Raw genomic sequence first — 15,221 nt, 5'->3', positions numbered from 1 at the left:
TCGTTGGTCTAGGGGTATGATTCTCGATTATTATTAATATCTACAAAGGACCTCTTGCACGAACAATAGAATCTTGCCCACTAAATCATTTGACCAAAATCAGATGCTATCTGTAGCACCGTTAGATTGAACACACGAAGTAGGTTTCAAAAATTCAAAAGGTCCAGAAGGCCTGTGCTATGGCAAAAATAATCTTTTCCGTCAGAGGTGTATATTTGGTCAAATGATCTATTTTTCTAAAGATTATGATTTACTGCAGGTTTTGATCCTACATATGCGTAGCTAAATAATCAATAAAAATCAGGCACAAATTTTAAAACAAAATTTGTCAAACTTTTGAGGCGTTTTTGTTAGCTGTTTTAATTGTTTACGGACATGATTATCCTCTTCCGGTTCTTGTGCACCAAGTTTTTGGCACATTATGTTTGCTTCATTCAATAAGAATTTCGAGAATTTTCATGACCAGTAAATTTGTCATAAGTATATCGAGTCAGTATCTCGAAATCGCCACTATTAAATGCAATGTTATTGCTATGGCTGTTTTTGGAATTTATCTTCAGTTTCTCGTTTTTCAAATGATGATATAATTGTTTTATTTTTAACTGGATATTATAATTATACGAAACCATATTTTCACAAAACGAAGTAAATGGCCTAAAAGGTCTACACCAGCTATTTGAATATAGGGTTTGAATCAAACATGAAAAGTAAATGTATGGCCATTAATCCTGCAAATTTTGAATGGCAGGACATGTTATGGTAACAATGTAAGCCTTATCTTAGATGGTACATAGATTTATCTGCACAAAAGCAGTCATCATGGGAAATCCTACGGAGGACAGAAAAACCAAATTGATCATGGAGAATTTCGATATCCTGAAATCTTGGTTAAATGAAAACGACATCATTATTGTAGACCGTGGAACCTGCCCAGTTGGGTTATGATGCTAAAATGCCCCCTTTCCTGCCAGCTGGTAAGTCACAACTGGATTCCCAACAAGCCAACGATGATCGCTGTTGCACCAAAGTGCGTTTGGTTGATGGTGACTATGCAAACCTGACACGTAGAGCCAAAAGTGAATGGTAGAAACTTCAAACACATCATTCCCCCGGTTGAATCTTGAAAAAAATGTCTCCTGGTTACATCGTTGAGCACCAATCAAATGATGGTGACTATGAAATCTGGGTGTACCAGCATGGTGATGATTTCACGCAAATAAAACACCATGTTTGGATCCCATTTGGAACGAACAAAATGGAAGATGCAATCAAGGCACATTACTGCCTTTGTCCAGTAGTAAAACGGACATCGGGTATATGCGCTTATATTGCATCGATGCTGTACTATCTGGGTTATTACATGCATCAGGAAAATCCCAAAGCACTCCAGTCAGCAAGTCGGAAATTCATCAATTCTGTGTTGTAACCTGGCCATTCAGATCTCAACTTCACTTGTGCGTTGGATTCCTTTTTATAAACTAAGGAGATGTCCGTAAGGAAATAAGAATTATGACAAATAGTTTTCATGTGTATTTCTTTAGTGTTTTGCTGACTTGATACCGACCCCTCTGGTCCTCTTACTTTGTGTTGAGAGATAGTTTCATGGATACTATCGTATAAAAAAATTTAATCAAAATATTTATATCGTCATCTGAAAAACAAGAAAAGGAAGATAAATACCAAAAATAGCAATATCAATTACATTAAATGACACATTAACCGGTCATGAAATTTCTTGAAATGTTCAATAAGTTAAGCAAACATAATGCGCTAAAGATATCTTTGGTGCGCAAGAACCGACAGTGGGTTTACCACTTCCTTAGAAATCTGAAACAACTAAAAAAAATTACTCAAATTTCGGCATTTTTCGTCTTTGAATTTATGTTACATATTTATTGCGCAGTTTATTATTTTTTTTATCTTTACTTGGGGTCATAATTTGCAGTAAATCATACTCTTTAGAAAAAAAGTTCATTTGACCATATCAGATGCCTTTTTTGACTTCAAAGTAATTAGATTCAATTGTTACTGGCAGTTTGACCTTTGAATGACAAATTTACCGGACCCAGAATTTTCCCGAAATTTTTACCATTATATGTTTACATAATGTACCAACTAAACACTAAATATTTTTGGTGCATAAGAACCGGAATTGAGTATACTGTTTCCGTAGAAATCTGACCCGGCTAATAGAAGGACTAAAAATCGAAAGTTTTTGTCTTTAAATTGATGTTAAATATTCATTGGGTATATTTTCTCTACATATTTGAGTTCATAATTCGTTGGCAAAACTGTATTGTTCGTGAAAGAGGTCCTTTGCACATTTCATATACAAAATGTACCAAAATGTTTTAAAATGTAACTTCTTAAAATCGCCAATAATTTGCTGTGGATGCTATCAGTTTCTTCTTCAGGATAAACGTCTTCTGCATTATCGACGAAACTGCCGACGTTGACTTAATATATGAAATTGTTTCTAGTAAGTGATTTTAAAAGTAATTTTTGTGCATTGAGTTACAATAAGAAAAACAAAATAGATAATTATCAATGTTTACTTTAATACATCCAATACATAGGAATATACCAGCATTGCCACTGCGCATGACGGGAAAGCACGTAAACAAGTAACAAAAGTCCCTCTATAAAACACCCGGAAACCCTCCTCTTTATAGCTGGCAATGGCACAATCAAGAGGTCTTTTATAAACACCATTAAAATCTGCCTGGTATCGGCTTTTTATAACGTCTAAAGGCATGGTGGCAAACCAGGCCAAACTTCCTGCACATCCTCCGGAGATAAGCTCGGCGACGATGCCTCGACTGTCTGTCCACTGTTTTTCCCTGAGAAAGTCGCCAATATAGGAATATGTGAGCATATACAGGCCACAGGTTGGAACGTCCCGTACAGCCATGACAGTCCCACCTTTGTACAAACCTGATAGGCCTAATGTACGATATGTGTGAATGGTACATTCTACAGGTCCTCGAAAATACTGCATCCGTTGTCGAGAATCAAAAGAACCTAAAACAGAGGATCCGATAATAGCATGCAAATGCAAATAAAAGCAAAAATATTAACGACATATAAAACAAGCCACTAACAATTACGATGTTGCATACCTTCCTTTTTGTGCTGAATTTGCGATTGAAGAACTACTTTTATGTAATCAAATGGTATTGCTACCACTTGGAAGGCTGCTCCACCGGTACATCCGGCCAAGTACACATTTGTATAATGCGTCTTCCGGTCTTTTGGGTCCTTCTTTTCTAAGATCTTCATTGTGTTGCCATAGACTCCAAGAAGTATGCTGTTTACTATACCGAAGGTAAACAGAGGCCATGACAGTCCTCGGAAAAATCCCCGTACCTAAAACACACGGAATAAAAATGGTAGATCTGCAACTCTAAATGGAAATGTCTATAACAAAAACCATCGGTTTCTAGCACTATTGATATGTCACAATACATGATATACATAGAAATGACAATGTTTTCGTATAAACACAAGAGTATCGAAAAACATTGGAGCAATGAGTTAACTATAAATGTGGTTTGGAAAAGTATTATTCGGTCTTATAGCCATTGGATGTAAAGGTATGTATATATGAAAAGAGAAGCAAAAACAACAGTGTGGTCAATAAAGATGTCACGTTCACACAAAAAGGGTACTCATCTCCTGGAATCCGACTGGTATATATGATGATGAATACTAAATTGATTTCACAAACAAGTATAACTGATCAGGATATTTTATGTTCTGATATTCGTGCACGCGTATAACATTGGCTATATAAGAACTGAAATAATAACATAGATACCTCAAAATTATCCTAAAACAACTACCTTTTTCGAGAACATGATGGACCAAAATGAATTTCTCACACCGGCATATCCCGGATAACATACGTTGGTTGACCACAACAAGTTTGGTTGAACTACGTACCCAGCCTGTCTGATTGATGCCGGATACAGCGTCAATCGTCCCTTGGTAACGCTGGCCGAGTGCTCTGATCTGTAACTGAACCTAAGAGAGGGGAGCATTTGTGTTAAGTATGTAAGACAATACATGGTAGAATCACAACATTCAATATATTAAGCTCTTATAACAAACTTTTTGACAATCCTTTTCTTAAGTTTGGGCAGAATTTAGGAACAGCAACATTTAGTTGGTACAAGATAAACAAATTTTCACTTGTACAAAACATGTCCTGCATATGAGTGCATAAAACCCAATCAGACAATGGCGTGGGAAGAGTAATTTAGAAGTACGAACAAAAGGAAAATTTATGGAGACTCTGAAAATATAAAAACACGTCTTGATGTTCACTGTTCAGAGAAGGTAAGATTTTTCCCCCTTCATCGATGCCAGCACCATTTAAATATAGGTCAAACAGGGGCTGTGACAACGAAACCGACAGGCATATCAACGACCATTACCCAATGATATCATTAATTTATCCAAAGGTGTCTGTTTTGTTTTGGCATCCTATAAGAAATATTAACCAAGTAAGCAATTTCACTGCAGGTATTTTGGAGAATTACCCCTGATCAATTGGGAAGTGATATGGTAACAATTATTATCCGATTCTGCGTTAGAAATGTATTGATTAATGTGCCATAGATATTAAGCTACATGTAGCTAGTCTACTTTATCTTCAATAGATTTAACGAAAGATGTGTGTCATAAATGGCGCCAGAAATGCACCAAGTTTTGTTATTTTAGGAAGGTTTTTGTTCATAACGAAGCTTCCAAATTCAAAAATTCACATTGTTTTAGAAAAAACACTTATAATGAACAATTGCAAGGTGTAAACGTCATTTTTTGTTTTTCTTGTACATATATGATACTGGAAAAATAGCCTTGGTTGTAAATCAGAGGAAAGTGATGGGTTTTTTTTAATTCTGCTCTACTCACTTTACGGTATCGAATGGATGACCAACCAGGAGTCCTGCTGCACCTGTATAGAAACAACCAAATGCTATATATGTTATACAGTGAAATCTGCCTCTATTACAGGTATGGTTTTGTATTGTTTAACATCCTATCAACAGCTATGGTGACCTACAGAAGGATTATGTAACACAATGTATAATAATTGTCTGTATAAAAGCCATCTTGCCCTATTAAGCCATTTTTTTCGTGTTCTTTTTATGGGAAATATATCATGTTTATAAAGATATATTTATGGTACATACAGCTTTAATTTGATGTCCCGAAAATATATCAATGCAAAACAAGTTCAAACAATAAATGCTATACAAGATATATATGTAGTGTGAAATTACTGTTTATTTGCTAGATTACTAACGGTACTAACCTTACCTCCTACTCCACCAGCTAGGTAGTCATGTGACCAGTGTCCCGACATCCTTCTCGGTAGTTCTTGCTAACCAAAAATGATAGCATTACTTTCATATTTGTCATAAAGTTACATACTTATTCAGTTTTAAAAAAATACACATTTTTGTTTTGAAAAATAAAAAAAAATAAGAATAAAAAATAAAACAAAAAATGTGTGAAAAAGTGTTATTTTGTATCTCTATTGAGAAACCCAAATCCTTGTTATTATATCTCTTTTCTTGCTATTATAAGGCGACTTTTGTCTTTAAAAAACATATTTATACTGTATCTATACAGATGGATGAATGTTAAGATCGAAAAACAAAGAACCAATATGCATTAGTCTAAATATAGCTCAAACAACTAGGAGTTGATATAATCTGAGGTTTTATTGATGAAAAGACACAAATTTCTTCAAAATGTCCCAATTTGTGATGAAAAATCTCATTGTAGTTTCTTACTTTTGACCAACATTTTAGCATTCTTTGGTAAAAACGTAGTGACTGGGCAGTATGCTATTATAATAATCTTGGTCTGTAAAACAAACATTACTCATACATTTAGCGTACAAGTATTATCACAATTCCAAAATATTTTGACCATTACAACACCAACCCCCAATTACTTGAATTGGCTATCAAATATATTCATCCCAAGAAAGGTTTTTGATGAAAACAAACTACCCTTCGGTCTCGCTGTTCTTGTTCCTAATAAACCTTCGATATTCACTCCAGGTAGCTTCATTAACACAATGAATCACTTATCTGCTGTATATATTATAATGTTATAACTGTAGCCCTTAACAATTAAATAAAATATTCCACTTACCTGTATACAGGAAAAGAGCGTCTAGTCCCACCCGATGATGTATTCTGATGGAACTTAGCGGAATAACCACCCTCCTTTGTGTTAAAGGTACGTCAGTGTATATGGGATACAGTTATCGTTCCATGTGTTACCTGTATATGGGAAATACCAGATGATGTTGTTCTTCCTTATCTTTCGTATCTATAATCCATCAAGATAAGGTATGTCACTATCTGCAGTAAAATCCTTCCCGTCCACTTTGTATAATGATAAGTTATAGTAGACTGCCGAGATAAACCACTCACGGTTTTGATACGCTCTTCATGTACACTTGATTGGAATTTTCTGTCATATGATAATTTGAAACAGATGGTATTGTCATGCAAGTTTTGACTCATTTCATCTATCTAATCTATTAACTTCAGTTCCCAAGTTTTGGGAGAGAGAGAGAGACATGGACAGCTTCTTTGGACCATCAAGTAGGCACCAGTCATTATTCCATTCCTCAAAAACAAACGAAAAATGCCGACATACAAAGAAATCAGCATTCGATGAAATGAATATGAACACAATAAATATTTGCATGGCGAAAATTGGTACAAAGATGATAAGACCAAGTATTCCGGGAAAATAAGCGTCGTCTGCTTCATCAACAACGCCCACCATGCAACTTTAGGTAAAATCCGGGGGCGTTCTTCAAAACAATTGAGAAATTGAAATAATCACGCGTATGATGCAGCTTAGTTGTAAGGTTTTCCTACAGATTAAGGTAAGCAGCTGAAGATGAAAAGTCTGTGATGTCCTTGATTTCAAGTTCTACATAGTATTACCGATCGGCATGACCGATAAATGTTTTTGTCAATTCTTTGATGATAAACATCGTCATTATAGCTCTGGGTGAATTGAAGGACTTAACAATGTCTTCGTTACCTGTTCTGATAAGCTTTTTGACTGTAATCAAATACTAAGTTGCCCACAGTTTGTTCCCAAGAGTATACCAATATCCTGCTGGAAGATCAAGGACTGCCGACAAGAACCAGCTACTTACATGTACCTCGATCTGAATTATGCAATTAGATGACGATTGGTTTTATTGTATCAAACTCTCAATTTGTTAATGAAATGTGTTAATATATTTTGTGTCTTTTATAGCAGTTGTTGCCTACAACGTAACGAAGAAGGACATTTCACCATTAAAGCTATGAGATAATCGTGAATATTCTACAACGTACGATCCCTTGACTATTCCCTTGGAGTTTAACAGTCGAGTGTGTCAGGGGTCGGTTTTCTTTCCAGCCGTCTTTTCTATTATGAAGAGTTATGCCAATAACAAATCTCCGTCTCTAGGCTATATCCATGACTACAGTTAATGTAAATCTCTCTTAAAGGACATAGTCTGTACTTTTTACTTTAGCAAAAGAGACTAGTTCCCTACACTGGCATACTTAAGGTGGTTATCTACACCTAACATCAAAATTTTGCTGTGCATACAAATTTTTCATTTAATTTTCAGTGATTATCTCAGCCATGAAGAGTCAAAACTTGAAAGAAAAAAAAGATAATTGGTTTAATAGATTAAATGTATATTACAAAAAATCCCGAAAATGTTCAAATATGACACTGACTGAAAAATAATGAAAAATTGGACTTTTGAGAGAAATCTTTATTTGTGTCATGCTAATTCTGTAAACTCTTTGTTAATTACATATGTTTTTTATTTGTTCATGACAAGTTGCACGACAAGTTGCACTTATTATTTAAGATAAGATATACTGTTAATTATATATATCAAAAGTACATATACTATCTATAGTTAAATAAATGCATCCGATAATATTTGTTTATTAGTATTTAAGAACAGATATCATAACTGCACTTTTTTCAAATATAAGTGTATAATTCATGGCGGTAATGTTCTTCCGTATTCAACAAGTCTGATTATTCAAAAGTCCTTCTTTAACAATGACATGCAAAAAAATACATCATCAAAAAAAATTATGCCAGTAGATTCGTAGGAATCTATTGTTATGTATAATAGTAATTACTGGTCTGGGAACTGTGGTAAGGGCGATAACTCCCAACTTGCAGTTTTGAGGTTTGTTGAACTCTTTTGTGATTAGAGGAAAAATAAATAGAGAGAAGGCGATTATCGAGAGAAAACGAAACACGTGTTACGAGTGGTTTTTGATTTTGAAAAGATAATATTGAGCTAATTCCCCCGGACAAACACTACACTATATATATATATATATATATGTATATGGTTTCCAATAAAGTTAATTATTTCTGTAAATACTTGTAGTATTATTGTTAATTCATATTGCATCTTAAGATAGCAATTTCAATTTGTTAACATGTGTCCTATTCTCCATTGAATTATCCCTAACACGCATATAGTTTTTTAACCTCAAATATTAAACATAACAAATTGGTACTATTCGTGCACAATATGGTGATTGATGTTAAAGTACGCCCACGAAACACGAAACCCTTCTCCCTTCTATGTGGACTTTGAAACAATTCCAAGTTGGACACAAAGGTCAACTTGCAGGGTTACTTAATTTCATTGAATAAAATTAAATACGTATGCTATATTTCAATGCATTTATTCTAAGCTAGTGTTGATGATAATGATCATTATTTTTGTTCCGTCTTAAAAATGCAATATGTTCAGCATTTGCCTGCTTTCAGCGATATTCATGGTGCAATATTCGTGGTGCATTATTTCTTTCATGCAATAGAATAGTTTCTATTGATTTGTTTGCCTAACCTGTATTACATATGGACAGGTCTTATCTTAAAATTCTTGGCTCTATTTAATAAGCATATTATCAAAAAATATATTTGTTTGTTTGGGTTTTTTTATGACAACATATACATCGATGATTAAGAAAACAAAAATTAAATGTTGTAATAATATGTCCAGGTTAACTCTAAACAGCCAACTCTCAAAAACCATATTTCGATGGACTATACACATTCAAGGGAAATAACTCATATAACATAACTTTTTATACCATGGGTGTAATTTTATACAGTTTGCAACAGCCACAGGAACCTGATAATTTGTTACAGTCTACATGTGTAATTCGACATTTTCTGGTGTGTTTACACAGGCGTCTGCTTCTGGTTAGTATTTATAGAAAAATATAGCCCCTACTCCTTAGTTGATATAGTAAGAGTAGGGGCAAAGTTTTTTTTTTTCTATAAGTACTAACCAGAAGCAGACGCCTGTGGTGTAGAACAGATTTTCAGACCTGTATTTTTTAGCTCGAGTTCGGGGGATCTATTGCTATACTCCAAGTGTCGGCGTCTGTAGACTGTTTGGTTAAAGTTTTTATAAAAGAGTGTTTTATCAATACTAATGGGGATACCGCTTAGGTATCTGACGTGTGTTCCTTGTGACAAGACTCCCCTAGGTATCTGACGTGTGTTCCTTGTGACAAGACACACACACCCCTAGGTATCTGAAGTGTGTTCCTTGTGACAAGACCCCCCCCCCCCCCCCCCCCCCCCAGGTATCTGACGTGTGTTCCTTGTGACAAGACACACACACCCCTAGGTATCTGAAGTGTGTTCCTTGTGACAAGACACCCCACCCACCCCCCTAGGTATCGGACGTGTGTTCCTTGTGACAAGACACCCCCCTAGGTATCTGACGTGTGTTCCTTGTGACAAGACCCCCCCCCCCCCCCCCCCAGGTATCTGACGTGTGTTCCTTGTGACAAGACACACACACCCCTAGGTATCTGAAGTGTGTTCCTTGTGACAAGACACCCCACCCACCCCCTAGGTATCGGACGTGTGTTCCTTGTGACAAGACACACCCCCCCCCCCCCCCCCCCCCCTAGGTATCTGACGCGTGTTCCTTGTGACAAGACCCCCAAGACAAGGTCTTGTCACAAGGAACACGCGTCAGATACCTGGGGGGGGGGGGGGGGGGGGGGGGGGGGGGGGGGGGGGGAAAATTAGTCGATTAGTCTTTTTATAAAAGCTAATCAAGGTATATTTTGATTACAATGTTAAAGTTATATTGTAATGTGGAAATTACCTTGTCTATTTATAGTACAGTCGTATGTCATACCTGTGTAGTTCAGTGGTCGTCTTGTGCAAGTCCATATAAGGAGTTGTGTGTCTCTTATATGTAAATTAGGATGTGAAAGTATGGGAAAGCATGCACTTTTGCAATAGCGAAAAAAAATACAAAGCAAAGGACACATCCTCTGAGGTCCTTGCAATAGCTTTCTGACTTGATTTTGGACGATTATTTTACCAGACTGATGTCTTGGAAGGTAAGTATGTGGATGCTTACATAATAATGTTATAATTATATCATATCTGTCAATTATAAGTGAACATCCCATTATAAAAGTATTGGCTAGCGAGTGGTCATTCTAAAATTATTGTATGTACTTAGAATACCGGCTATATTGGCTACATTTGTTTTTCAGGTTTTTTCTTCTTCTTGTACTCGTTTGGTCTCCGGAAATGAATAAAAGAACTAGCAGGAAGAATCGCTATTTAAGTTGTTTTTTCTCTCATGTGACGTATGTACTGAAAAAAACTAAGTATACCAAAATTGATTATGCAATGACACAAGTAAAGTTTACCAAGGGTTGGAGATGTCCCAACAAGCAATACGTATACATATACAATATATACACAATAGTTATATAGTGTACATATATAATACATATAGTGTATGATTAGGTAGGGGCCGGACCGGGAGAGTCTGTATCTATCGTAGGGGCTTTGACATGTTAAAGTTTTTCTTTTTTCATTTTTTTATCATGCAATCGGAATATCAATAACTGCTACATGTAGTGCACGGACTTTTGGGACACTTCAGTTTTCCCGCCGCCGTCAAGCCAGAAGGACTTATCGTTTCGGTAAGATATTAAATACGCATTTGCTCTTTGATGTTATATGTTTATTAATCATTAACGAGTTTATATCTCACTTCATTAATCATCATATTAGTAAGTTGTTTAATAATGAATTTGTTTATTTGTTACGAGACCTATACTTATATTGCTATATTATTTCCCTTCTCATAGTGGCAGAGAGCGCATAACAAACTAAAAAGCCTTTAAGTCTATAGACATCTAGTCAGGGGTCTGTTCATTTATGCGGACAAACCGTTTCGGCAGGTTTTAAGTAAAATTTCAAACATATAACTTGACGGACGTGCAAATGTTATACAGCCTATTACAGGCCTTGGAAGTCTGTCAAGCCTCGTCTGAAAACAATATAAAATGACCAGGTCCGTCTTTATTTCATAAACGAACAACACCGGTCCGACTGGTAAAACGGTCATGCTGTATTTTTTTCGGCCCTACATTCTTGTTTTCCCGTTAAATTGGAATACATACAATGAAAATGATTTAATACAAGGGCACATAACTCCTTCATCCTCAAATTCCGTTTAGTTTCTCCGCGGTGGATATTTGATGTCGATTCGACTGTGCAATGATCATTAAAAATGATAAAATCGAAAAAAAACGACTAAATACAGATTGTGTTGACTAGATTGTTTTACAAACGGGGTTAGGATGAGTAATTCAGTTTAGTCAACGAAGGGAAATAACTCCTACAGTTTTACTGGTTGGAAACAAAAGCACTTTATAAAAAGCTGATTTTATTATTTTCATTTAAATTGTCAACAAATGATGGTATAAAATGTTGTGTACATACAATACAAATGTTGATATGCTTTTTAGGAAAAGGTTATAGTACAAAGGGTGATTCAACATATAGGCTAGCTTTTATTGGCAACAGATATTTTAAAGAAAAAAAAACTGCAACATAAACATACCATACCTTTCATACATGAAATAACAATAGAAGAATAAGTATTTAACTTGGAATGATGGTCTCTTATTTTTTGACACATAATTAGCATCAAGACGTTGAACCAAATTCAAATGCAACCACATGGACATGTCCTTGAAGTTGTATGTTACAGCTGCTATCATAGTGAAAATATACTATTTCAGAGGTTTTTAGTTATGCCATCTGGCAATAACTTTAGTCCATTAGATTGATAGGTCACAGGTCACTGGTTTATTTTATGAAAATTAAAATTCAACTTTTTATACCCCCTGCAACAATGTTTGGGGGTGAGGGGAGATCAGTACAATGTGGAGATATGCCCACTGAAAGGATTTTGCATTTTTCCCGCTTTTTAGGGAGTCATGCCCCTTTTATATAAAAATTGAACACTGCTTCTAGGCAAATGTTGTCAAGCTATGTATTTGCTCTGTGTTCAGCAGATCTTTTCAAAAATTTGTGGGAATAACCAGTACAATGTGAAGATGTGCCCCTTGAAATGATTTTGCATTTTTTTTTAGTTATTCTCCTTTTATATTAAAATTGAACACACTTGTCTGGTTATTCATTCTCATTTTTAGGGCATATTCAAATTTGTAAACCGACACAATAAAAATTTAAAAAATGCTGGGCGTATTTGTCAGTCATCCCAGCAACAGTTCTAGTTTCGGTGTCCATCATCCGATGGCTATTCTAATCGCCTTAACATCAGTTGTCCATCTGTAAACAATCCTTATTGTTATCAATATTTGTTGAAGGACCAGAAGGATACATGTATTCATCTTCACATGTAGGTGCCCATTCAACCGCCAGGCAGCCATCTTGGATTTTGACTGTGTTATTCATAAATTACATAGCAATTTTGTTTCACAACTATGAAAATTAGACATGTACAGTCTTATGTTACAAGCTGCTTCAGGTAATTGTAATTAATTTTCGACATCATTATCAATTAGTCTTTAATCTTTTACAGTGTCCATGACGGGGACGGAAGTCTGTCAGTGGTACTGGTACGTATTAGTTTATCATCTTTACAGATAATATTTGGATTAAAAGAGGATAGAAGTACAGAAACGTTCTAATATATACATAGGAACAAGACACTCATCTCGACATACAGATCAAGTAGAATAAATAAATTTCAAAGCATTAAAAATGTTGAAAATTTCAACAGTCTCGGCATGTTAGGCAGTTTTATTACACCACAATCTATTTTACAGGTCCTCGGATAGAGTTCGCCTGTTTGGTGTTTTTATGGTGCATCCTTACAGACCAAACAACCTATTTTGGTGAAGATCATTATGCTGCCAAGGATTGTGGAAAGTGTCCTTTGGAGAGGAATTTTTAGTGTGAAAATGTGAAGGTCATCTTGACCAGACTGTAGAATTTAACTTGCTGAAGGTGCCCCTGAAATTTTCTTGGTTAATAAATAGACTTGAAAATAACAAGATTTGTTATTATCTCTTTGTCTAAGACAATTTCTAAGTTAAATATTTTAAAGAGTTATTGCCCATTGCTTATTAGTGCCCTGCCGGTGAAACCGGGGAGGGGGGACTAGGTTTTGCCTCCGTCCGTCAGTCCATCAGTCCGGTTAAAGTTTTATAATGGCACACCATTCACTTAATAATGGTATTAGGATGCTGATTCTTTGCATAGAGGTTCTTTGGGTGTGTGGCATTACTTTTGTTCAGTAAAAAATGAAAAATATTTTTATTTTTTTTTTTTTTTTTTGCCATATTAAGGACTTAACTGTTTTTTTCTGTATTCTTGAGGTTAAAGTTTTATAATGGCACACCATTCAATTAATAATAGTATTAGGATGCTGAGTCTTTGCATAGAGGTTCTTTGGGTGTGTGGCATTACTTTTGTTCAGTTAAAAATGAGAAATAGCGATAACAAGAATTGTTGACAGACCACGCACGCAGGGCAATTTGAATAGCCCACCATCCCATAAAAACTAGCTATAACACTAGTAATATTTTTTGGGAAAACGTATAAAGATCTATACGAAATTTTTAGACGTTTTAGCCTAATGACCTTGACCTTGGATAAGCTTTGTCATTACTGCGAAAAAAAGATTTTTAAAGAATTGGCTCAGATTTCCCTTTTTGGGTCCGAAGAATATACATCTATCATTTCAAAAATTTCAAAAACTAGAATACTGCATAGAATAAGAAGTAAATTCATAGGAAATCTTTTACATGTAATAAGTTTAACCACCGCTACCAATATTACCTGGTCCTTATCATTTCTCAAGGGGAAAATATCTTGGCAAGTTGTAGTATTACACAATTGTTATTTTTTCATAGTATTCCTTTTTAACTCGTCTCTTCGAAGAAGAGTGAGAGCTTATGTTAAGTTTTTGGTGCAAGTGTTGAAAGGCATAATAATTTATGGTAATATGATCCTGTGGGGGTTAAACTATCCCCTGCCGGAGTTAAATAAAATTATTTTTAGCTCACCTGGCCCAAAGGGCCGGTGAGCTTATGGCATGGCGCGGCGTCCGTCCGTTGTCCGTCCTTCAACTTTTCCTTTAAATCGCTACTAGTCCTAATCTACTCAGTGGATTTTGACCAAATTTGGTCTGAAGCATCCTTGGGTGAAGGGGAACCAATTTGGTGTAAATGGTGGGGTGGGGCCCAATAGGGGAAATATAGCAAATTCTTTAAAATCCTTCTGTAGAAATGAAGGGATTTGATTCATATTTGGTCTGAAGCATCCTTGGGTGAAGGGGAACCAATTTTGTATAAACGATGGGTCTGGCCGCCCCAGGGGCCTGAGAGGTGGGGCCCAATAGGGGAAATAGAGATTAGTCTTTAAATTGCTACTAGTCAAAGTTTTTAATGGATTTTAACCAGATTTGGTCAGGAACATCTGGCCTCCCAGGGGCCTGAGGGGCGGGGCACAATAGGGGAAATATAGCAAATTCTTTGAAATCCTTTTTCTTTTGTAGGAATAAAGGGATTTGATCCACATTTGGTCTGAAACATCCTTGGGTGAAGGGGAACCAATTTTGTATAAACGGTTGGTTTGCCCTTGCCCCCTCGCCCCCCCCCCCCCCCCCCCCCCCCCTCCAGGGGCCTGAGGGGTGGGCCCAATAGGGGAAATAGAGATTAATCTTTAAATTGCTACTTGTCATAAAGTTTTTAATGGATTTTAACCAGATTTGGTCAGGAACATCCTTGGGGGAAGGGGAACAGGGTTGTATAAATTTTTACTCTGAACCCCCAGGGGCATTAGGGGCG

The 15,221-nt window shown here is 35.9% G+C and overlaps 1 protein-coding gene across 3 annotated transcripts; it reads right to left on the bottom strand.

The window, feature by feature from the left end:
• Positions 1-2,538: 2,538 nt before the first annotated feature.
• LOC117323464 (solute carrier family 25 member 45-like) lies at positions 2,539-6,314 on the bottom strand. 3 transcript variants are annotated; one of them, XM_033878696.1, is made up of 6 exons: positions 6,169-6,314; positions 5,323-5,386; positions 4,914-4,957; positions 3,943-4,023; positions 3,120-3,366; positions 2,539-3,021 (listed from the first exon to the last, which is right to left on the bottom strand). In XM_033878696.1, exons 2-6 carry the CDS (start codon positions 5,366-5,368, stop codon positions 2,552-2,554), a joined length of 888 nt encoding a protein of 295 aa, XP_033734587.1. In that variant the 5' UTR covers positions 5,369-5,386; positions 6,169-6,314; the 3' UTR covers positions 2,539-2,551. The 3 variants fall into 3 exon arrangements, with proteins under 3 accessions (XP_033734587.1, XP_033734588.1, XP_033734589.1); XM_033878697.1 differs by having other exon boundaries at positions 3,943-4,025; positions 4,916-4,957; positions 5,323-5,382; XM_033878698.1 differs by lacking the exons at positions 4,914-4,957; positions 5,323-5,386; positions 6,169-6,314 and having other exon boundaries at positions 3,843-3,983.
• Positions 6,315-15,221: the final 8,907 nt, after the last annotated feature.

The sequence above is a fragment of the Pecten maximus genome, chromosome 3 (assembly GCF_902652985.1).
Source record: "Pecten maximus chromosome 3, xPecMax1.1, whole genome shotgun sequence".
Classification (NCBI taxonomy): Eukaryota; Metazoa; Mollusca; class Bivalvia; order Pectinida; family Pectinidae; genus Pecten; species Pecten maximus.
This window is presented reverse-complemented; position numbering and strand designations above follow the sequence as displayed.

Excerpts from the sequence above, each read along its gene's own strand:
- LOC117323464 (XM_033878696.1), bottom strand. The coding sequence starts at position 5,368 with ATGTCGGGACACTGGTCACATGACTACCTAGCTGGTGGAGTAGGAG. Across the intron at positions 3,367-3,942 it reads GCATCAATCAGACAGGCTGG|GTACGGGGATTTTTCCGAGG; the intron begins GTACGTAGTTCA and ends CGTGTGTTTTAG. Across the intron at positions 3,022-3,119 it reads AATTCAGCACAAAAAGGAAG|GTTCTTTTGATTCTCGACAA; the intron begins GTATGCAACATC and ends CCTCTGTTTTAG.